Source organism: Coturnix japonica, chromosome 4 (genome assembly GCF_001577835.2).
Source record: "Coturnix japonica isolate 7356 chromosome 4, Coturnix japonica 2.1, whole genome shotgun sequence".
Lineage (NCBI taxonomy): Eukaryota > Metazoa > Chordata > Aves > Galliformes > Phasianidae > Coturnix > Coturnix japonica.
The window spans coordinates 35271333-35295165 of record NC_029519.1 but is presented as its reverse complement, the minus strand read 5'-3'; the positions used below and the strand labels follow the sequence as shown (position 1 = coordinate 35295165).

The window sequence follows — 23833 nt, the reverse complement described above, 5'->3', positions numbered from 1 at the left end:
TGGTTAATATTTGGTTTTTAGTCAGATACTTTGCTTTTCATCTATCTGATAGAGCACTGAAACATTTCTGCAAATTTTTGCATCTCTTAGTTTCTCATTAAAATAAGAACCTTAGATACAGAGTACTTTAATAGCACATCAGTACATTCTTACTTACTTAATTAGGCTGCCCTCATTGTGGCCAGTTAGAACCCAAAGGTCCTTAGTTGAGAATGTGTTGCTTGTAGGTGAATGGAGCCTAAGAAACCTTTGTCAGGATGCATAAAACCTCAGTAACTATGTCAGAACAAGACAGCATAAGGATTTTTTTTTCTCTGAACCTATTTTGGTGCACCTTTGCAGATGCCAAAATGCTCAGAATAACTTGATGAGCAGTTTTATGTGCTAGGTTGAGATCCCGAACACGACTTCCTGGGTACAAAGCACCACATCGTAATGTCCCATGCACAAAAAGACATCTGCAAATCATGGTAGCATTCCAGAAATCTCTAGTTTGCACAATTTGCTTGTCCACAAAAAACAATTGGAGGCAATGCGTGCTTGTAGAGCGTTAAGGATGTGGGGAAAAGTTCCCATGTCACTGCATTAGGCAAGTGGAAAATTGCAACAGGGAATCAAGCTTTGAGGCTCAGTTCATTGGCTTTGTATGAAAAGGAAGCTTATTTTGGTTAAAAGCCAACATGCCATGGAACAAACATATTCATTTTCAGAATTTTACTGTGCGCTTGAGAAAACAAAAACACCTTTTCTACATAGTTATGAAAAATAAAGTTCTCCTGTGAAACATTTTAAATAGTTCAGCAGGTGAGAAAATAAACCATTTTCAGGTACCAGTTATGGAGAAAAAGTTTAGGAAATCAGCTAAGTAACAAAGAGTCCTTTGAATTACTACTGGAACAAAGTGCTGGCTTGCACTGGAGTTTGGAAAAGATAGGGCAGTCTTTCTGTCCTGCTTAAAACCTTTGGTTTTAAGGCCTAGTTTCAGTTTCCAAGTGTTGACACTGATCTTGCTGTTCTGTCACTGCATAATGGACTGAGGATGGACGAAGTTCAGTTGAGCAGATTGTGCAATTAAGTAGGGATCCTCCTAGGATAAGACAAAACCCAGCGAGCCAGCCAACAAATAACGCTTCCCCCAAGTCCCACCTGGGAACAATATCTGGTATATTCTCATCCCAAAATTCCTGGACTGTGGAATGGGCAACCCAAGAAACCGGGACAATAGCTGTAATCCCCGACATCCAGAAGAGCATTCCTCCAAACAGCAACAGCCGTTTCTTGTGATTCAGTTGTCTCTCACCAATTTTCAAACAGTCCAACCCAAATCCTGAGAACAAGAGGCCCAAAAGCCCCAGTCCATTGGAAAACAACATCAAAATCCTAGAAATCCTGAGTTCTGGAGGCAAAGCTAAGAAAGAATCAAAGTCCTTGCACTGCATTCCCCCTTCTTCCTGGACAACACAAGCTTGCCAGAGTCCCATGGTCCAGATCTCCAGTTCGTTCAGTTCCAAGTTAAGATTTTTCCACTGAGGTAAATAGGTAGTGAGACAGGATAGGACCCATCCCAGCAGAGATAGTAATATGCCACTTAATTGCACCACTGGTCGATAAACCAAGGCCATTGCAAAAGCAGTCCTAAAAGCTTGTGGAAGAAGGTCGCACCAGCGGTTCTGCAACAACCGCTGTCTCAAGTGGTGGTGGTAGCTATGATGATTTTAGTACTCTGCTGCCCCAAATATAAGCCCTTGCTATTAACCCTTTATAAGCTCTCAAGCACTTTTTTGTTCTTCACGAATATAATGTTTCACATAAAGGACGAAGGACTTTACTAAACCATGAGTTAGTCTTTCCGATAAGGATTTGATCTGTTACCTTCCAATTTGCTTGGTAAAATTATATCCCAATGCCTGATGATTACAAGCCTGAGGATGAACAAAGAAGGCTCTATGACCCCTCACCCTAAAACACAACAGAAATCTTTGTGCTTCGATACGGATTAATTAGATTTTAAGTGGTGATAAAAAAGTCAGCTCTGTGCGTAACAGGACTTCATTGTAATAGCTAAATTTGAGATTTCAGGGATGTAAATCAAGGCCTTGTAAAGAAAGGTAGACTGTTTGCCTATAATCTTTATTCTTAGACTTCCTCAACATACATAACGGCTTATCTTCCACTGCTCTGTTTTATGTCCCCAGCACTGTAAAAGACACTCTGTAAAAGATCCTTACGTTTCACGTTTTCTACATTCATTTCTTTTAAAATGGGCTTTGTTTTGACTGACTCTTAAGGGGAAAAGGAGACGGGTATGGTCAAAGCACCGTAGAGAATGAAATCCTAGACATCCCTCTGCCATAATGAACTCAGGCAGATCACCAGATGGTGTAAGCTGTACCTGCCTCAGGACTTCAGCAACTCCACAGTAGCAGCTTACACCAGTCCAGTGTCCCCTTTCCTAGAACCCATGTCCCAGATGGCACAGAGCATACACTCTGTGTGTGACGGCTTTTGGCACTCAGTGCTCCTAGGGCCAGGGAATGTCTAGTGCCTTTCTGATCAAAGCAAGATATCACTATGCCATTACCCTCCTAGCAAACCCTGTTTCTTCCTGCGGTCATGATAGCTATTCTTGTGCTTGTCTACTGGGTCAGCAGCGATAATATCTGCCCTCTATTCCCCCTGCACATGTCACAGCACAGCCTGCACAGGAGAAAGCTGAGCTGTGTAAACACATGCACGTGAGCACGACCCAGAGATACTATCCAGTCTTGCCTTCAGTTGCTGGGTGTGACAATGCACCAAATCAGACAAATCTGTGTATTTTAGTTCGTAGCTGTTCAAAATAGGTTATGGTGATAGAAGAGCATAACACCACTTTTGAAGGTTTCCAAAATCCTGAAAGGTACTATTAAGAAACTTAACTGTGAGGAAATTCTCCTCTTCCTCATTTCTGCATTATTCTGTGTCAGTTTCTAATCTCTGCATTTTTACTGCCACAATCTGTGAGGAGCCAGCACAGAGACAATATACTTGCCCTTAGCTTGAGAACCAGCCCAGCCATATGAGTTATACCCGGTCAAAAAAATTGCAACGCACAAGAGCAGGAATCACTGAGGATATTACTGACAACATGGGGAACAAACTGATGCAAGCAAAGCTCTACTTTTGGCCACCCGCTAGGCTTAAGGAATAAAAAACCCCTTGCATTCATTCAGACTCCAGATTGCACTTTTAGATTTGGCAATGTGGTTTCTCTCCCCCTTTTTGTGTTCAGAGCAAGAAAACTAGTTCTGGAAACCATCACAACATTCAGTGAGAAACTCCATCATGCCATTTGAATAATTTTTCAGATAAACAACTGCTCTTCAGGAGCGCTTCTGCTCATTCAGGAGCTACATGCTTATTTGACTTTTAAATCACGGTTACTGCCAATTACTGGCAGCCAGTCACGCTTCCCTTGCCTATGAACCTTTAACATTTTCTTCCCTGCTGTTAATTCCAACTGTCAATACAGTGTAAAAGCACAAGATCAGGCATATGAAGTCCATTCATTCTACTAATGTTGACCATAGCAGCAATATGCCAGTCTTCACATTTTTGTGGTCAGAAGCACTGAGTCTGCAGCATCAATAAGATTTGCCAATTCAGCTCTGCAATTTACTGTTAACAACGCAGCAACTTAGAGCAAGCAAAGGCTTCTTTAAACTACTCTGTGCAAGATTATAAAAGAATCTGTTTTTCCAGTGTAAAAAAAGGTAAGACTTGCTTTGTTGCAAGGGTAGTAACAAGGTCTGAAATGCCTCAACTTGAAACTTGCTCAGTAAGCCCATACACAAACAGAACTTGTAGATGAACCAAGATTATGTAAATTCTCCTATCTTCTTTTACACTTTGTCTCACACATAGAAAATGTCACATTCTCAGAAGGACTTTATTTTGGTCAACTTGTGCCTGTGCAGAATGTAACATCCTGGAGCTGCTGCAAATCCTAGAGGTTAAAACTGGGGGATGCACAGCAGCCACACCACAAGCACCATGTTGAGCTGCGTCCCAGCTCTGCTCAGCACCAGCTGAACGACCTTCTCTGTCACTGAGTCCAAAACTCCCATCAGTGTCTGCCCCACAATTCAGGGTAATTTGAAACAAACTCTGTGATGTAGGAATGACAGTAACACACAGCCCAGAACACTGGTGGCTGTAGTGGCTCATTCAGCACACTGGAGATGGCCACTGCTGCTAGCCAGCAGGGCAGGACACCCACTGGGCAGCCGGTGCCATGGGGCAAGCACAGGAGAGCCTTCCCAGACAGGCCTGCCCCTCCTCACCTTGTCATCAACTGTAGCAGGACCCTGTGTGCCTGACACAGCCTTGCTTTCAGAAAGGAGAAGATGAATTTAGAGGGGCATTTGGTTTTGTTTGGATTATTCTTCTTTTTCTATGAACTTGTGCCTTCCGCTTCATTACTCCCACAGTGGAAGCTGTGGGAGTTAGCATCTTCTTACCTACTTCTTACCTTACTACTTCCCATTTACTTGTGACACTGGAGCATCTTTTAGTTTTGCACTTCCAGTGTGCCCTCCCATGAAATAAACATCTACTGTGTGGACTTACCCTAGCCTACATTTGAGTGAAATTTGTCATCGGGGCCAAAAATACATAATTATGTTGATAGATCTTAAAAATTTCAGAGTGCTTCAGAGTGCATCACAGTAGAAAGAGAAACCTGAATAATTACCTACTTGCCTCCAAATACTGACAGTCATCAACTTAGCAACAGAGTGACAGTGGCTGTATTATGGCCTGCAAGCAAAGCAGATGGACTGAAATCACACCACCAAGTCAGACACACCCTCAAACAGAAAATGCAGCACATGAACAGCATTGGTTGCTCACGCCCATCTGAACCACAGTGCAACCTGCAGCAGCAGCACTTAATTTTGAACACTTAAAAGCCACCACACAAGCACTGAAAAGAAGCAAAGCAGAGAAGGGATAGTTTCCATTTTGCAAGAGGAAGAGAAGCTAAACTTTTAAACATACAGTTCAATAGTAGCGTTGGTACATTTTCATAAAACATCTAAGTCAATATTAAGAAGTGTTGATTTATGAGATTACATTATTTCTTCAACATCACATCCAAAAGAGTATCCCTTAGCAAGTGCTAGGGTGCTGCTGGAGCACAGATGGTTTTACATCACTGCTGCACAGGGGTTGGCACACAGAGCGCAAGACTGGACCGAGGACAGCAATGGAAGGTGAGGACTCAGCAAAAATGTGCCACCTCAGCATCTTTGGAAGAGCCAGGAAGGATCAGTAGAACTTTCTGTCCTGGAGAAAAGGCACAGCTGTTGTAGGCCTTTCTGAATGGGACCTCCCCTCTTCAATAGGCATGTTCCTAGCTCTTCGGTACCACATTGGCAGCCCAGCCCTGCATATCTTCCCTCTTCAAACACTGCATGTAATTAATTAACACGCACCTATTAGATATGCAAAAGCCTTGTTAAGAGTTTCACTTTTGTAAGATTAATCAAAATCTTGAAATAAGATGTCATGAAAGATTAACAGCAGTTGCACAAGATCTAGCAGAGAAAGGAACTGAAAGAGTTAAGCATAGCAAGGTGAAACTACCTTTCTCTGATTTAGGAACTTATTCAAAGGGTTGAAATGAGAGAGGGTAGATTTGCCATCATTATACTGAAAGAATAAAGAATGCTTTAAGGCTCTGTACTCCAACCTTTGCAGAAACTTTTCCATCACCATCCCAATTCAAACTTCAAAGTGAGGGCTGACTGAGTTAGAAAATTAGCCTTATTCTTCAGGGAACTATTTTTGATGTACTGTCAATACAGGAGATTACTGCAAGTATGAAAATTCATGTCACTTGAACAGTGATTTGAATGTGATTTCCTTGAACGATGGAAGTCTAAGAAATTAATTTCTGAGCTGTAAAATATATAGGCTTCCTTATCACTATCCATCTCTTATTATGAGACTCTGGTTTAATAGGCTGTTACATACGTGTATTTCAACTATGCTCTTCATTTAACACCTGCAAACATTTATTATAATAAGCTTCCTCTCATTCCTCAAGAACTGTTTCTTATTATCAGTAAACTTTCAAAAAATTATTTGTAGCTCTCAGTAGAACCTATGCTGGAAATTGTTATTGCACGGCAGCAGGGATTACAAAGATAATATGGACTTGTTAACCATAAATTAGAAGACTGAACATACCTTTTAACGTCAGGCTAGCCTGGGTGTGAAATGAGCCATGAGAATGTCTGACAAGTGAAGGAACTGAGGGGCACCTGTGGCATTTTTCTCATCTGCCATAATTGAGATCTGGGGGGATGGGAGAGAAGAAGCTGAACAAAGTTACTGTAGTAGTTTTAAATATGGTTGTTTTTCATCAGATTGTCATGGGTTACACTGTTCTCTGTTTTTAAAGGTGCAGGGAGCTAGAAGATGCAGAAAGGAAATGCCTTTCCTAGCAAGCAACTACTCTAAGGCTGCAGAGCATTTTGCTACAAAAGCAAGCTATAAAGACCTTAATAAGTTTACAATTTAAAGAGTCCATGACATCCTGCCATTAACAAACTAAACCATTGATGTTTATAAGTGTTATTAAAAATTTAGCTATCCACCTCTCACTGGTATCTCCTGATATCTTCATCCCTGTCTCTTCCCTCTTCTCCCTCCCACCTTTCATCCTTTATAAAAAATAATAAATAAGACATTGGTTTTGTTTTTCCTTTGTCTACTCATGTTCCTACAGGAGGACAGTGAGAAAGGAGTAAAAGAGACACTTCAGTGGCTACAAGGCAGAATGATCTCACTGAAGAAGAGATGAGTGCAGGGAGGAAGGAGCAAGAGCAATTTTTCCCCTTCACTTTTCCCTGGCCTCCCACCAACTGCTGCCACTTGACAGCATCCTAAGATGCCAAACACCGCCTGCAGAAGTGAAAGGATGATGCAGAGAATCCACTAACATATATAACAGATGATATATTGCTAAATATGCTATAGCTGAGACAGGTGAGACTGCAGGAGTTCTGATTAATTCTGCCTCAGTAGTTCCAGATAATGCCTGACTATGTTCCATAGCAACTCAGAGAAAGAACTGCCTAAGACTTCTACTACCATGCCTATGCCATAATTCTTTTCATTTCAACCAACTAATGATCGCTACATGTCCTGTAAAGTTATCAAATACTTTCTAAATGTCACTTGTGTAAAGTCTACCTCTGTACCACAGATTCAAACATTTAAACAGAAAACATACTAGCAGAAATTAAAGACATTGAAGAGGCTTGGGTTCTGATTGCAAAAAAAGGCAACTGTGAAGATGATTACAATCGGTATTTCCCAACATAAAGAAAACTTTTGTTCCCTTGAGTAGACATCTGCTTTGAATTCTTTGGCCAATCACACAGAAGAACCTACCTTTTTCTTTAACAGTATCTCTTGCTGTGTACTGTGCAAAAGCAGTTGTTCTGTAATATACTCATGTCTTTGCAATATTTTGTACAAAATCACACATAGACAAAGGTTGGCAACTGCATAAGCTAAAGAAAAATATCAAGACAATACAGTCAGACATGTTACCGAGCTTAGAATACTAAAGCTACATTCACTAGTACAAGAACGGCTGCAGGACACCAGTCCAAGCCAAAGGTCTCTCTAGGTCAGTAGCAGGTAATCAGAAGGAAAAGAATACAAGGAAGTGATAAGGATAGATTGATACTGTCTTCTTTCCACAACATAAAGATCTCCTGAACCTGGGCTTCAAGTCTACATCATTATGTTTCCCTGTGAATTTGCCTGACAAGAACACGTTTACTGCATCCAAGGCATCTTACAACAGAAATGTAACTGTGTAAGTTACACCTTCCATAATTTCTCCCCTCTTTGAATTGTAAACATGCTGCTAGATCATTTTATTGGCTAGTCTCCAGTTCTTATGTTAGGAAAAAAAGTGAACAAGCAATTGTAAGTCATTACCTCAAAACAATTCATTTTTGTACATATCTTTATAAACACCCTCACATAGAGGCCTTCCCCATGCTGAAGATTCCCAGCTAATTAAATATACAATCACCTCAAAGCAGATAAGGAGTGGCAATCTCTTGTTGTGAGCTCACCTGCCCACTATGAGAGTTGTATACAGCATGCACACTGCCAGCTAATGTGCTGTAAGAGGAATTAATATGGAAAAGAAAACCTCTCTTTCACACCATTACCATTAGGGCTGTCACAGTCATTTCTGTTGACCATACACTTTAGGGCAAGAAGCAAATTTGTGTTGAAATCTCTCTTGAAGATGAAAATATTGTATACAGCACCACGTTGTAGACTGATACTTTAGTAACTGCATTTTGCCGTTTTGAGAAAACAACTCCTCTAGCCCAAGAAAAGAAATGGAAAAACATAATCCTCTCAACAGCATTCTGCTTTAAGTCTAGTATAGTTCACTCTAAGATATGATCAAAAAACTGTGGGGCTTTAGGGGGGGTGTTGTGGTGGTGGGTTTTGTTTGTTTGGTTTGGTTTTTAAAGGAAGGGTATGCTCCCAAGCAGATGTGCGAATGAATTTACCGTAGTATTCTACAGATGGCATGATATTTGGAAAGTGCTCCTGGCACCAAATGCATGATGATTCTTTTAAAGTATAGGTTCAATGGTTGGGAGCAATGCATTTGTATTCATGTGAAAACCATTTATGCTCCATCATATTCTCATGCTTTCTCATTACCTTATTATTCCTTCTCTGCAAGACAGTTGTAAGGTGGAATGATACAAAGATGGTAACAAAGACGGCAACAGATAATCAAAAGGTTATTTATAGGGAAAAACTCACCGATATGGATGCCTTCACTGGGAAATGCTGAGGCAATCTCTACCAAGGAGTAACCTCCAAGAGATGCTGCCTTAGTGGTGGTCAGCCCTTAAATGAGGTCTAGAGGAGGTAGAGCTGAATTACAGCTAAATTACTCTCACCTGTGCTCCCACAGCTGACCCTACACTTGGCTCAGCTGATTAATCAGAGGTTCAGGCTGTGATTACCAATTTCCCATACAACTGTGATCATAGAACTTGCTGTTGTGCTAGAGAGAAAAACGAGATGTTATATCTCTCAAGGAGCGCAAGTGAACTTCTCTGATTCATGTCTGCTTACAAGAACCACAACTCACACGTTCACCACTGAGAGCAGCACATAGAAGTTTGTTTAACCTGGAGAGTTCTTTGCTGTTGTTGACACCATTATGAAATTTCATTCTATTATTCAGTACAATTTTTTATTCTGGTATGATGTTCATTCTCCTTGCAGTACCTATTCACACACACACGCATTCACTCTTGTAACAATGCCAAGAGGACAGGGACCTTTCTCATCTTCCAGCACAGGTTTGGAAGAAGCTGGAGGCTGGCAAAAGTTCCTCTACTCCCTACTAGACATGAGAAGCCTTTGTCTCTGACCTTTGCATGTGGTTTGCTTTCAGAGATGTTTGATTGCTGAGCTCCCTGCTGGACTTCTTTACATCTCCACAAATGCAAGACAGAAGCAGCCTTTATCAGATTTCTGCCATGAGTCAAAAATCAAACTACTACTAAACTGTGGAAAGCTGGCTGTGGCATGGCTTAAGAAAAGGAAAGGATATAGAAAGGGAACATCTTGTTAGAGATCTGCAGTGCAGTTCCTATACAGTGTCCACGGGAGGCATAGCAACTATCAGAAAATAATGCTTTGGCATTTCTCCCTCTTAATTACAGAACAGTTGCACCTCTTAGAAAAATTTCAAGGTCTCAGAAGGCAGCTACCACACTGAACATTTAGCTTTTTTGTCTTCAGAACATGTTTCACAAAATGTAAGCAATAAACCTGGCTTCTCAGACTTGTACAGCAAAGCGCAGTTCAGATCTCAGGGAATCCAAATTGCAAAGCCAGTGACCCCACGGGTCTAAAGAGATCAGCTGCAACTGAAGTAGGAGAAAACAACTTCCACTAGCAAAGGGCTATACTGCCTCACACAACTTCCAACACAGCAGCATCTTCTGACCCACTGCTAACTGTGGAGTTATATTATTTGTACTAGACCAGTTGGGCAGGGAAAAGTTTAGGAACATATGGGGGGGAAAAAAAACAACCCACAAAAACCTTGTCTCCTTTATCTTCTATGTGATTTAGCTTTTAGATCAGAGAACAGCAGGAGTGAAAATACACTGTTGGAGCCTAGTAAGCAACCTAAACAACCAATAACGGATAAAAAGACCTTGGAGTGTGATGGAAAACACTCAAGTGTCAGTAGAAGGATCTACACTGTCAAGCACTGCAGCACTGTCTGAGACTGCCACAATCCCCAGTGCCAGCTGGAACACAAATTAAGGGCAAAAATGAATGATTCTTGCAAATGAAACATGAGCTACAGATGTATAATTTGGGAGTTTCCAACAGCTCAGGGAAGAAACAGTAGTAGATAGAAAGCTGAAAGATGCCTGAGAGATGCCTGCTAGAATTTGAGCAGTAAAGGCAAAAAAGATTTACAGTTAGCTGGGGAAAACAGAACAAGAAGCTTTATTTGAGACTATCTCAAAGAAACGCTGCAAACTAAAGAATAAGGATATATTTGAAATGCTATATACATTGGTTGGTCCAAAAGTAATACCTCTTTTTTATTACTTTGGTAACTACAACAGCTAAGAGTGCAATAACACTATTTGATAGACCAAATTCTCAGCTACAAAACATGACTTTTCAGCATAGTCACCACCATCAGCTGTGTATTTTTGCTAGCAAAGAACAAGAACCTGCATGCCACACTCAGAGCAATCTGCACCAGTGGAGGTGACCCACTGTCACCACTGCTGAAACGCAGCACCCACTACCTCACTGTGCTCACACCCACTGTTTGGTCTCCAGAAACATTCAGTAAGTGTTGAGGAACATCAGCAGGTGTTTTTTCCACATGGAGGAATTAAATTACACCACTTTGGTTCAGATGCACTTCCATGTCAGACACCATTTTATCCGAGTGTCCCTCTGCTGCCATCTGTCACAGTGCAACAACAGGTAATGGAATACTAATGGGAAGGCTCAGCCTCTACTGCCTTACCACTAATATCTTCCTGTGACCTTGTGGGCCAACATAAAATTGGAAGCATTGCTTCTGAATCAGCCCCTGTGTTTGTGCACGTGTGTGTGTGTATACCCAAAGACCTGATACATATATATATATATATATATATATATATATATATAAAACACTAATAAAGACAATGGTAGGACCCTGAATGCAAAAGGGAAAATACTTCAGATCATAAAGCAATGAGAATCCATTGTTAGGATTTGATACGAGAAGCCGTCAAGGACGAGGATTGTCGTAGGACCCAAAAGGCAGTTCTATATCTAAATGCATACTGAGCCATCTATGACTACCTTGCTTTGCTTTGTTTTTAAACTGGGGAGGGAATCAGTCTTTTAGGAGAGCTCAAAGAATCCCAGCTGAAAACATACTAATGGTCTCAAACAATACAAAAAAACCTTCTGCTGCCCAGACTCACACAGATCATGCCAAATTCACAAGAGCAAGAACAGATCACATCAGTATGGTGTGGCATACACCTAAGTGTGCTCAGCTCATATATTATTTCTGTCAGTGTCTGGTAATAAAAAACAGAGCCCTGTAGAACTACAGGATGACAGCGCCTTTTCCTCGACGTATTTCCCTGCACCCACCTAAGCGCAGGTCAGAGGCTTCCTGAGCCTTGGTTGGTGTCCTTGCATTCAGAGCCCTACGCTGGCTGTTCTTTCATCATTTTTACTCAAGCACTGACCAAAATCTTGCTCAGCTACAGAAAAACAAAACTGACCTTGGGCTAAGGCTACAGAAAACTCTTGCCAGTGAAGAAATATTAGCCTAGTTCCTTTACCTCCTTTATTGAAATCAGTACCAAAGGAAGCTATTTTCTTTGTACAGCCTATTCCCCTTTGGTGGAATACAAGGTAATAGAGTATAAGATACAATAGAAGGGTTTTCCAGCCCAGGTATCTTAGCTAGCCATTTCTAGCCTTTAAAAAATAGCCAGATGTCTGAAATATCTATTGAATAGTGCCCACATAAAATAAACATTTAAATATAAACATAATCAATAATGTATTCTTTTCAATATTTCATTAAAAATACAAAATAAAAACACTGATGCCAAGCTGTTCTAAGCCTCATTTTTTGTTAATCAATTTTCTGTAAGTACTTCATTTTCCCTTACCTGCAAAATAGTATTGAAAGCAGAAAAAAACCTGTTAGCTCTTATTGGCCACCTCAGATGTGCAAATAGATATTTCTTTAAAAAGAAATCTACTTTTGCATATTTACAAGGCACAGGAAAAAAAGGCTATACTGGATGAACATTTTAGTGCACAGCACATTTAGGAATAAGTCTAGCAGCGTTAGTATTCTGATGAGGAAAGTGGTCCTAAGGGTTGATGCATCTTATGACTGTAGGAGAATTGATAGCAGAAGAGAATTCTTTGATGTTTTATTTAAAAGTTTTGCTCAATAATTCAATAAAGAGATCCATTATAAATCAGGAAAGAGTACAAACGTGCCACGGGTACAACCCAGTAATGAATAAGAAACAAACACAAGGATAGCAAGTGTTTGTAATCTAGGAAGCAGACAATTCACCATTTAGCTCAAACAAATTAAGTTACCTGGGGTGTAAGTCAGCATGGAGTCTTGGATCTAAATAGCGACCCCATTATAACCTTCCATCCTGCAACGGTTAGTAGATGAAAATTACATAGCAGCTCCAGTGTTTTTACAAACAGACATGCAGTGCTGTAGCTTTTTGATCACCTATTGATGCCAGATTTTTCTTAGAATTCCAGGTGAGGCAAACATAAAAAGAAACGAAGTAAGATTGATGGTATGTGTTTTGTTTCTTAGATCTTTCCCTGTCATCCCTGAGCAAGTGCTGTCAGATCAGTTAGATAACCCAGTGCCTTTTATTCAACCAAAACTCTGTTTGTGCACAGATCCAGAAGAACTTAATCCCGAGAACAGGATTTACCCTTTCTTTGGAGAAAGATGCATTGCTCAGTGTTCTAAAGTGTTAGAAAGAATATGTAGAGTAGATTTTCACAATTTATGATGGACACAGCTTAACGGACACCTCATTTCCCCTTCAAGCTGCATTTATTTAGTCTCAGACACAAAAGGCTGGAAATACTAATTTCTTATGCTTCCACGACTACAACTCATCCTATCATTCTGTACTTCCTAGCGAGAAGAACAAATTATTTTAGATAACCTCACAAGCATCTGCTGGCAGTAAGGAAACCAAACCAAATTAGGAAACATTTCCACCAAGAGTCTTCCATCAAACACAGCAAATATGGAAATTTCCAACAACTCAGCATGTTGCTACATCACCATTTGCCCATAAATTCCAATAATACATAGCTCTGGGATCCTATTAGCATCCTAGAGAGCGAATAACAAGTGGGCTATAAATCTCAGATCCTACAATCACAGTCAGGACTACCTATCTCCCATCTTTGAATTCAAAAATATGTATTTTTAATTGCATTACCCAGTTCTAAATGTACTTTTTAAACAAAAATCAGCAACTCTAAACTGAGTGATACCTTTAGGAACTTCAGCAGTGAGTCAGTCATTTATCACCACTTCTCTAAATAAAACAGTCAGGTAGAAGATTAAAAACAAACAAACAAACAAACAAACATAGCATTTGGAGCTGTTACTACAGCAGCAATGTTACAACCAGAGGTAGAAAGCCTTGTGTTTCATTCCTCCCTAGGAATCAGTACTTTCACCTCTTTCTAATCCTGCCCCACACCACAATATCTATTGTAATTATTACAAATGGTCCTAAAAGTACCCTCAGAATATACCCCAATTTGCCCAAGATTCTCCTCGGCAGGAATTGATTCAAAAATAATAAATTGCTGCGTTTCTTCTTGACTTGGGTATCACTGAGGCACTCAAAGTCAATATCAAACCAAGCCAGAACTTAGCAGGATGTAACAGTGGTAACATTTGCAAGGAAACGAGATCTTATTTTAATCAATCTCCTGCTGCTTTATATTCCTAATCTGAAGGCAAATGCCACTAGGCAGATATGGCTTCAGGTGAAGGATAGCATCCTTAATTTTATTATTTTAACAAGATTGTGAAAAAATTCATTTAAGAAAATCCATGATATCTAAAAGATTACTCAGGAGCAAGATGTGAGAATTATGTAAGCCTTCCTTATGCTCTGATGTCAGGCATAACTGGGAAGCCAGAAGAAATGGAAAACATAAGCCTGAAGAACTAAATGGAAGTGAAGCAGAACTAAACCTGCTCCCCTAAGCCTCTAATTCTATTTCTCTTCCTCAGTTTTGGAAAACTGTAATGAAGCTCTTCCTTCATGGTATTCAAATGTAAAAACTCTCCAGTTCTAACAAGTCTTCATCCTGAGGCATGGGCTTGCATATGGCAAGTATAGCAAATTCTAATTTCCCTTGCTATATTATTTACATTTATAAAAGTCAGAACTGACAGTCATAAGATTACATTAGCAGCTCAGTAATAAAAAGGTGCATATTGGATAGGGTTGTGGTGGCACTTTTAATCTTTTTCTGTACAATTCAGGGTTGTTGTTTCTTTGTGCTTAAGCTGCAGTTGTCTCCAAATACTCAATTTCTAGAAGCCTAGAATAATTTACTGTAACATAAACTAGTTCTGACTTGCCAGAGTTACCTCTATTTAAATAAGGCTTTGTTCTTCCAAACAGATCGGATAAGAAGTTATTCACATATACAATATTTTCTGCTATGTATACTAATATCCCCCGGTGGCGCAGTGGTAGGAATGCTGCCTTGCAACACTGGGGCCTGGGGCTTGAATCCCCCCTGTGGCACAAGTGGTAGAAGTGCTGCTCTGCTACACAGAGACTCGAATCCCGGGGGTTGGACTCGATGATCTCTAAGGTCCCTTCCAACCCGCACAAGACTGTGATACTATTATTATCCATTAATAGGAATACAATTTTTAAACAAGCAAAAAGTAGAAGTTTATTTCTACTTGATCACAGTTTTGCATAAAGTGATGAACTTTATTCCAGTCATTTTCCCTGTGGATATGTTTCCTCCCCACTTAAACATGAGACATTCCGGGTGTTATTTCCAAACCGCTTATGTATATTCACAAACCAAACCGACTGGTTACGCACTTCAGAGAAAGTTGCATAAAGTATTGATTAACATTACACTTAACTCTCTTCTGTTACAACTTACCTTGTGTTATGACCTGATGTGACTGTGTTTTCAAAGATTAAGAATTCAATTAAATGCAGCTTGAGTTCCTTACCCTCCAAGAGACTTACTGCTAAACATCCTTATTACACAGCTTACAAACATTTTAACTCTGGTGTAATAATGTGCTACGAGTTGATTGTTATTGCTCTAACATAAGAAATGGCATATGGTTCCTGTCAGACTATTTCGTTTATTTCATTCTTACAGCTGTTGTGGAAGCAAATAGAAATTTTAGGTGGACCTCTCAAAACCTTGATTGGTTTCTGTATGCATAGCTATTTGTGCTAAAAGCTTTCATTTAAACAAATGCCTTAGTGCAGTTAGCGCAACACAAAAGCAATTGAGAGTCATTTGCCATTTGTTTTTCCTTCCATTATACAGCTACTCAGTGATCCTCAACACAAACGGAGCATTGCTGGGAGATACACCATGACAGGGAATAAAATGCTACTGTCTGGTCCTGGAGGACTTTCAGACTTTCAGTCGTTGTCCTCCCCCCACCTCAAAAAAAGAAAAAAAAAAGAAAAAAAAAAAAAAAAAAAGAAGAAGTAAATCTTCAGTAATAGTTACCCTGAAGGCCCGATGAAATAGCTGAATTTATTATTGCAGAACTCCACTGAGACTCCAACCAAACCACAATAAAACTAGATGCTGGACTAAGTAACAGCACTTGCCTCGACTTACTTTCTGTGCTCCTAAGTTGAGTCCCTATCCCGTCCAGGAGCACAGCCAATGACCAGATGGGCAGCCTGAGGCTAGCTAAAAAAAGCATTTATTCTCCTCAGCTTTATGACAGCTTTTAAAACAAACAGCTCTTTAAAACTGCTTTCAATTTTGGAACGTTGGAAATGGCCTTAGTGAAAACTGATCTGTGAGTTAGGAACAGAGAACTGCCAGCAGTGAGAAACAAGCTGTCAATGAAATTTACTACCTCCTCCTCTGATGAAAGCTGACGTGTCTCTTCAGACTATATCAAATACATGAAAGCATGTTCTAGTGCAACATCTGGAAAGAAAATAGTGTTGTCTTTTTCCCTATCTGCAAACAAAGGGAGAAGTCTGGTAGTATAGGCAGATTAAAGTCATGGCTGGAATACCTGCTCCTGGAGCCCTGGAAATGAATCCAAATTGAAGGTTTTGGTTTTCTACCATCACAGACATCAATGCATGACTGAATTTGTAGAAAGCCTAATTCAGTCACTCTGGCAAACACAAATCACTTCTTGACTGTGCAGGAGTTGGAACCTCTCGATTCATTGCTAGACCTGCACAACATGCATGTCTCCCTAATCTGAGCTGTACATACACAGTAGGCTCAGCCCAAATTGTTGCTATCCAGTCTGTATATCATGCTCATCTACCATAAAGCCTACTTGCTATTGCTTCTAGCAACACTCTGAAGGAACATCTGGAAACACGGGGGGGACCTCAATGTTTAGTACATAATCGAGTTTTTAGGACAGTGTAATCTTTTGAATTTCAACACTTCCAGGAAAGATTCTAACTGTGCCTGACATTTGCACATGTCTAGCAAGCAAATAATCCTTATGAACATACAATGTGTGTCTAGACAGTAATATTAATAACCAGGAAGAGTAAGTGTGCATCATATTTCTATTAGTAATGTATTATCTTGCTGTAAATATCAACTTTGCGGCAGTTTAGAGCTCTAAAAGCAAATAAATGGAAAGCTTATGGGAGCATAAAGAGAGCGCGTTCTTAATGATCTTATTACTACCTTTCAGCACACCAATGGGAATTTTGGAGAGATGCATTGTGAGGTATTATTTCTAGTGCCATTACAGCTTTAAGACACACAGATAAAAACACAAGATGATGTAAGTATGTGTAAGGAGGATTTTAGTGACTTTTTTAATAACTTCTTAATCACAGAAATGTTTCCAGTGCAATTGTTTCCAGCATGTAATTCAAACTGAAAGTTAATGTTTAACAGCAATAGATGTAATGAAAGAGTTTTAGTAGGATTTCTTGTTAGAATATGTTTTGCTAATTAGCAGAAGCTAATGTTTTAATGTTACACACTGTCACTGCAGAAGATAAGTAACACTGCTTCTTCCTTCAGCCTGTTTTGTGGGAGAAAAAAAAATACACTTTCTAGTGTGTGCCACTTAAAAGTAAGCAGAATGACAAAAATAAAACATTTACAAGTTACTAGGGGAAAGAGCAGCTAAGAACATTCTTATGTTGAGACAAGATGTGTATCATAACGGAAAGACTATTCTGGTTTTGCCAAAGAGACCATCACTCAAGACAAGCTTGGGACATATCTTCTCTAAATCAATTAGATGCTTTTTCTTTAAGCAGAACAACTTCTAAATGGAAACAGGCAATCTGGTAAAGCTCCGCGGGACCACATACAAGTTCAAAACAGTAGTCCCTGAAATGACCTCAGCAGATTTCCTGAATCTAGAAGCATCTCATCCAAGTGCTCTGCAATGAGATTCAACTCTTATCACCACACCAATATAATGTGAGCCTGCAAGACACACTCTGTGTCATTATCAGAAAACGCCACTGATAGGAAAAGGCCTCTGTAAACTATAGATTTCCTCACAATTCCAGTAGAGATACAATTAATTGGATTAAGAAAAAATATTACATTATTTGGGCCTCTTTTTGAGGAGTGAAGCCAGCTGAAACCATGCAATGAATAAAAATTCTTCTCTGCTTATGTATAAATACAGTGTATATACCACTAACCCTTGAATGTCCCATGTTCCAGACTCAGGAAGGCCCACAGACCAAGCAAGTTCTAGTTAAGCACTCCTAGCAGCAACAATCAGCTTCTCAACTACAGCACTACCTGGAACCCTTCTGGAAAGCAGTGTTTCAAGAACCTTCACCATAGCCTTTAAAAAGAAGAAAAAAATCCATCAGTATTCATTCAATACACCTAGGTATTATCAGTTACTCATATGAAGGGGACAGAAAATTCTTTCATAACGAAAGCCAGGAAACAACTAGAAAAGCACTGTCTCAGAAATATAAATACCAAGCTATACAGCACCAACTGCTCTGCCACAGGCATGCATAGAACTTGTTACATCTTTCTTTGGGGAAGGAAATAGTTTGTGGGGGAAGTCAGCAGAAGCATCAGCCAAGGGACCACTGAACACTTGCCTTTGTTGAGCCTAATCTCCATCTGCAAACAGCAGCTTTCCACACCAGCGCTGCCATACTAACCCTACAGAATGTGCAAACTGGAGGCTCTGTTCAGAGTAAGCATAGGCCCCACAAGCAACACAGCCTCCTTCAAGGCCTTGCTCCAGCACTTCTCACTCTGGACCACAACCCCCCCCAGCTCTTGCAACCCTTGCTAAATTCCACTGCAGAGCAAACAGGTCTTTCCTTCACACAGAACAAGTCTCTGCAGAGTTGCTAAACCTCAGCCTTCATCCTTTCAAACCACAGACTGAAAGCACCAGTTTCTGCTCTCAGCTGGGTTATTCCAGCTTCCCCACTTTTTCTCAGAACACTGTTCACAAGCATCCTGTTACTTTCCTACATTCAAGCACTAACTATCCCTACACTGAGTTTTCCACCTCCTCGCTCTCCTGCCACAGCACTCATCTGCAGTCACTCCTCATCTCCAGGTGCAGCTGAAGGCTAATTAGGTACCTGGGCTCTTCTCTGCTAGTTCAGAAATTCATGGCATCAATCCCGCCACAGTGCTCTATCCCTGTTGTAAAAGGAGGGCAGATTTAAATCCCTGTTGCATACTGAAGAAATTCAGGAACTTTTGGGTTGTTTTTCACTTGGAACAAAGCATTAGACAGACTGCTTTCTGCCACTGCAAAGATTTGCAGCAGCTTAAGAAAAACATTTTGTTTTGCTTTAAGATGGATCCATATGCTTTAAAATCCTTCAGGGATAGTCCAAAATAGATCTGCTTGTTTGAAAAGAGCAAATAGGCTGTTATGTTGAGATCAAAGGGATGCCATTCAAATTAAACTACGACCTCTGTCCTAGTCACCTGGGTGCATTTGGACACGTGTTCTTGGTTTTGAGTAGGAATTCCATTCACGCTGGAGAAGTTTTCAGTGAACAGGTGGGTTCCTGCAGAAACTGCTGAGTTTCTCTCCCCACAAAACTTTCAGGTTCACTGCAGAAGAACTGAGCAGGAAGTGTTCTCACCACCACACTTCAGCAGATTCAAGAACAGAAGCCAGGTGCTGCTCTTTCACCTAAAATACTCAATCGAATGGTCCAATTTTCAGTTTTTGCCTGTAAAGAAAGTAACCTCTACAGTCTGGTGCTTAGGTCTATGCAAGGGAGGACACACGGATTTCATCCCCTCACTTGGCAAATATCCTATACTAATTTTTCATAAAAACTAATATCCCCACCTTCCCTTTTCTTTGGAATTGCTCTCACTAGAAAGGGACACGCTTCTTGGTCCAAAGCATACTTAATTATTCTATGCAAAGCTTTGCTAAATGAGCAGGAATCTGCAACATTTTAATAGTCTGGCAATCGGGGCATTTCTTTTCAATTTCCTACAAACGGTGAATAGATGGACTTGTGCATCTAGCACCTGCATGAATGTTCTAATCACATTGCTTTCGGACAAATGGGGGCACAATATAGACCATTCTTGCCTTTTTACCAGCCCAAGATAAATAAAGGTTCTCTATTTCCGTGTTGTTTTAAATATAAACAGAAAGTAATAGCATGTCAACCCACCAAGCAGCAAAACATTTTCTCTTCCTAGGCCAGACTGTGGAATGGGCCACTGTTGGAGTTGGAACTAGGTGATCTTCAAAGTCCTTTCATTCTATGATTCTGTGACTGTCATGCAGGACATCCACTGAAGAACTATCCTTAAAAGAGACCCTCAGCTTTAGACTGCTCAGTTCTCTTTCAGAGCTATTATCCAATTTAAAACAAGCTCTCCATCACCGTGAAATCTAAGATTCTCCTGGGCATGCCATATACCATCTGAGAACTTTATTACCAGAGAATAAGGTACGTTTGGATTATGGATCCTTTCGGGCAAAAATACAGCAGAGTGTAAATTCTAACCTTACAAACACAATAAAATCCAAGCAAAAATGTTGACACTAAACTTTAGTCCTTTTTAAAATAAAATTAACAACAGAACCTATTTTTCCTCTTGGCTACTTTCCTCTTTCCCACCTAACCTGGGAAATAAAAGAGCCAACAAGCTTGCAGCAAGGCCACAAACCATTTTGGAAATAAAAAAGACAAAGTGAATTTGCTCATCATCCATCCCAGTCAAATGAATCCCAAGTTTGTTGAACATTTATCCTTGAAGTACACTTGGCAATGGGGCAAGACAATGCTGAAATGCTCTAAGGCAAAACTGTTCTGGGATAATCAGTTTATGCACAAGCACAATGTGTCATTCATTGTATTCCCAATACAAACTCCCTTTCTTAACTAGAAGACAGAAGGGCTCTGGAGATTTACTGGTCACGAAAGAGAAGTCTTGCTCTGTGTCACAACATAAGCTAGTAAATGTACCATGAAGTCATACCCTTGAATTATAGCGTAGGATAAATTAAATCATACCAAGATACATCTTCAAAACAGTGTAATCTGAATATAGCATAGATCTTTCTCAGACACTAAAAATATGGGCTAAATACTACTTTCAAATCTGTGAGGATCCTTGACTAACATTTGGTTGTTCATAAAGAGATTACTGTAGAATTAAGCCTTACTTTGGGAAGTAGTGAAGAAACAAATCTCTAATTATCTCTACTTTTGTACTCGGGCCATGATTTCTGCTCCTCTGGGGAAAAATAAGCTTTATATTGTGTTAAGTTTAATGTGTGTGTTCTTTCAGTTAGTTTTAGTATATTTTAAAGTATTAATAAGGTAATTTCTAACTTTTATTTTCTAGTATCCAAGTACTTTTTAATATGCATATTTTTGTAGTTGTTGTAGCATAAACAGTTGTTTATACAACAAAACCCGGTTTTACATCTTTATATCCTGACCTTCCCTTTCACATATGACCTAGAACACCTGAACCACCACAGGAGGATTTTTAGATTTGTAATCCAAATACTTTCTGTTACTATTTAACTAAACTACTGACAAATATTTGCAAAGTAAACTCTCTTTATTAATGACTAAACACCAACAGGAGCAGAAGTAACCTTTCTCATTTAGAGAGGAATGCCATCCAATTACTGTCTTATTCTCTCTCCTATGGACAAAGTTGAGGTTGGAACAAAATAACTGAGGGAAAAAGAAGAAAGAAGTCTGGATTTAGAAAAACAAACTCATGGTTCTGCTGAGTGAAGAGGGAAGGGATAGGAAGGACAACAATGTGAGGGAAAACATACCTCAGCATGCAGCTATGAGTGAGGGAAGTTAATGGCAAATGTAGTTTAAAATAACTTCACAAAAGCAAGAGGGGGTGCTTTTGGTGAATCTGGTGAAGAGGAATGGGAAGGGTGAATGGAGAAAAGTAGTAGAATGAAGACAAGAAAATGTGTATAGAAATGAGGGTGACTGATAAAACATTAGAGTAAAGTAAATGAAGAGAGTAAGGGGAAAGCACGAAGAAGACAGGAGAGAGAAACACATGATGATATAATGTAAAAATTACCACGAAAAAATTCACTAAGCTGTACTAAGAATACAGTGGATAGAAAGGAAAACAAAACAAAACAAAACAAAAACACAAAACAGGCTGTTGTTTTTTTTCATTTGTACTAAACCTAATTTAAATTGCAACATTCCTGTTTTATTTACAGGAAGTTAGGAAAATTCTTCTAAATTTTTCCTGGAAAATAAGTGTCCAAATGACTGTTTTCCTGAAATGCCCCCCATTCTGTTAGGAAAAGAAGAACAAAATGTATTGTGGTGAGTTAAACTGAATCAGTGTTGAATTTGTCTAAGCTGTCAAAAAACAATACAAACAAACAAACAAAAAAAACCCCACCTCATTTGCCGTTAATCTATAGCTAAACTTTTCCTTTGTGAATTGTTGTAGGGTTTCTGGGAAGTTATTGTTCAACTACCACATTCTTTTCAATGGATTAACCTTCCCAAACAGGATTGCAGCCTCCCAGCTGCCAAAACTGTTACATTATACACTACTTGCAAGAAAAACACTATTTCGCTGGAGATGTGGCCTAAACAGGCACAGATAAAAATGGGAATGAGGTACAGAACTGTTTCTTGTGTGGAGCTCTCTCTTCCCACTTGTATTCATTATCTGTTTTAGTTTGCATCCTCATGTTCTTGGGAATAAAAATGCTCTCAGGTTCAGATGTGTTCTTTGGACTACAAAACTTGTGGTCAGCTCTTTGTTTTGCTGCAGCCTTCATATATTCTACTGGTACCTGGATTGTGAGATCTAATGCACAAAGGACTAGGAACGAGCAAATTCCAGAGCAAAAGGAAGGTACCCACTACAGGCTGCCATTACTAAATGGCAGGAAAAGATGTTGCACAGATGTTGCCCAGCCCTACACTGTGTTGTGTTGGCACACTGAATGATTTAGGGTCAGCTGAGGAACCCTCACTGTCACATTCAAAAAAGTAAAGCAAGCTAGTTGTTTTGATAACAGACATTTAAAATGTACAAAAAGATACACTTATATCGCAGTTCAAAATTGCAGCTACGGTTCTGGCTTTTTTAAAGGCAGCTACTTTAAGTACTTTACAAAATAAGTAAGCTTATTTGCAAAACTAATTGCCAAGCATTGCAATTTTTAAGACACTTTATCCTTTCCTTCTGGAATCAACTAACTTCATTGATTGATTACACAACAGAAAAAGCTTTTCAGTTTCCCTCCAAAGAACCTTCATGTCGCAATTATGACAGACCTACAAGATGAACTAGTCATACGTTCTCCAAATCCTGAGTCAATCGGCTTTGTGTTGAGACAAGTTGTCTTCCTCCCCCACAAAGGAATTTCAAAGGTGTGAGCTACTGAATGTACTTGAATTTTTTTAAACAGAAATAACAGATGTTCTCAAGTTTCTCCAAGCTGTGACTCCAACTGTTGTGCTGAAAAAAGTCATGACCCAGCTCCTACAAACATATTAAAACTGATTTTATTTCGTCTTACATTTTATTAGCCAGTTGCTCTGACTACTTATACCATTAAATACGATGCTTTCAACAACAAAGGGTCTCATCACACACTAATAGAAACTAATGTCAGCACTCCAATCGGATGCCAGAGTCCTTTACAAACATTGGCAAGCATGCTCAATGAACTCATATTTTTAAAAGTCCGGTCTTTGCGTAAACTCAGATGCCTTGATGTATTCAGAATGCCAAAATTAAAGGCACAGGAACTAAAGCAGTTTGTCAGGGATCTATCCCTTTGTAGCTATACACTAAGTTAGACTTGCCTTCTCTCTCTAAAGGAGGTATTCTCAGATGCCTGCTTGTATAAAACACACATGAAGTAGTGATTCAATCATAAGATGATGCTCATAAACCATCAATTGAGAATAAGCCCAATGCAGAGTATGATTCAATTCAGTTGATAGTACATAAGTGTACCTGT

The 23833-nt window shown here is 39.6% G+C and overlaps 1 protein-coding gene across 2 annotated transcripts; it reads right to left on the bottom strand.

Annotated features, from left to right (window-relative positions):
* Positions 1-90: 90 nt before the first annotated feature.
* LOC107313288 (claudin-22-like) lies at positions 91-8894 on the bottom strand. 2 transcript variants are annotated; one of them, XM_015861420.1, is made up of 3 exons: positions 8854-8894; positions 6232-6339; positions 91-5474 (listed from the first exon to the last, which is right to left on the bottom strand). In XM_015861420.1, the coding sequence occupies exon 3, from the start codon at positions 1620-1622 to the stop codon at positions 969-971; it is 654 nt and encodes a 217-aa protein (XP_015716906.1). In that variant the 5' UTR covers positions 1623-5474; positions 6232-6339; positions 8854-8894; the 3' UTR covers positions 91-968. The 2 variants fall into 2 exon arrangements, with proteins under 2 accessions (XP_015716906.1, XP_015716905.1); XM_015861419.1 differs by having other exon boundaries at positions 91-5449.
* Positions 8895-23833: the final 14939 nt, after the last annotated feature.

What these genes read in the sequence shown, in the direction of transcription:
- LOC107313288 (XM_015861420.1), bottom strand. Translation starts at nt 1,622, where the DNA reads ATGGCCTTGGTTTATCGACCAGTGGTGCAATTAAGTGGCATATTACTA.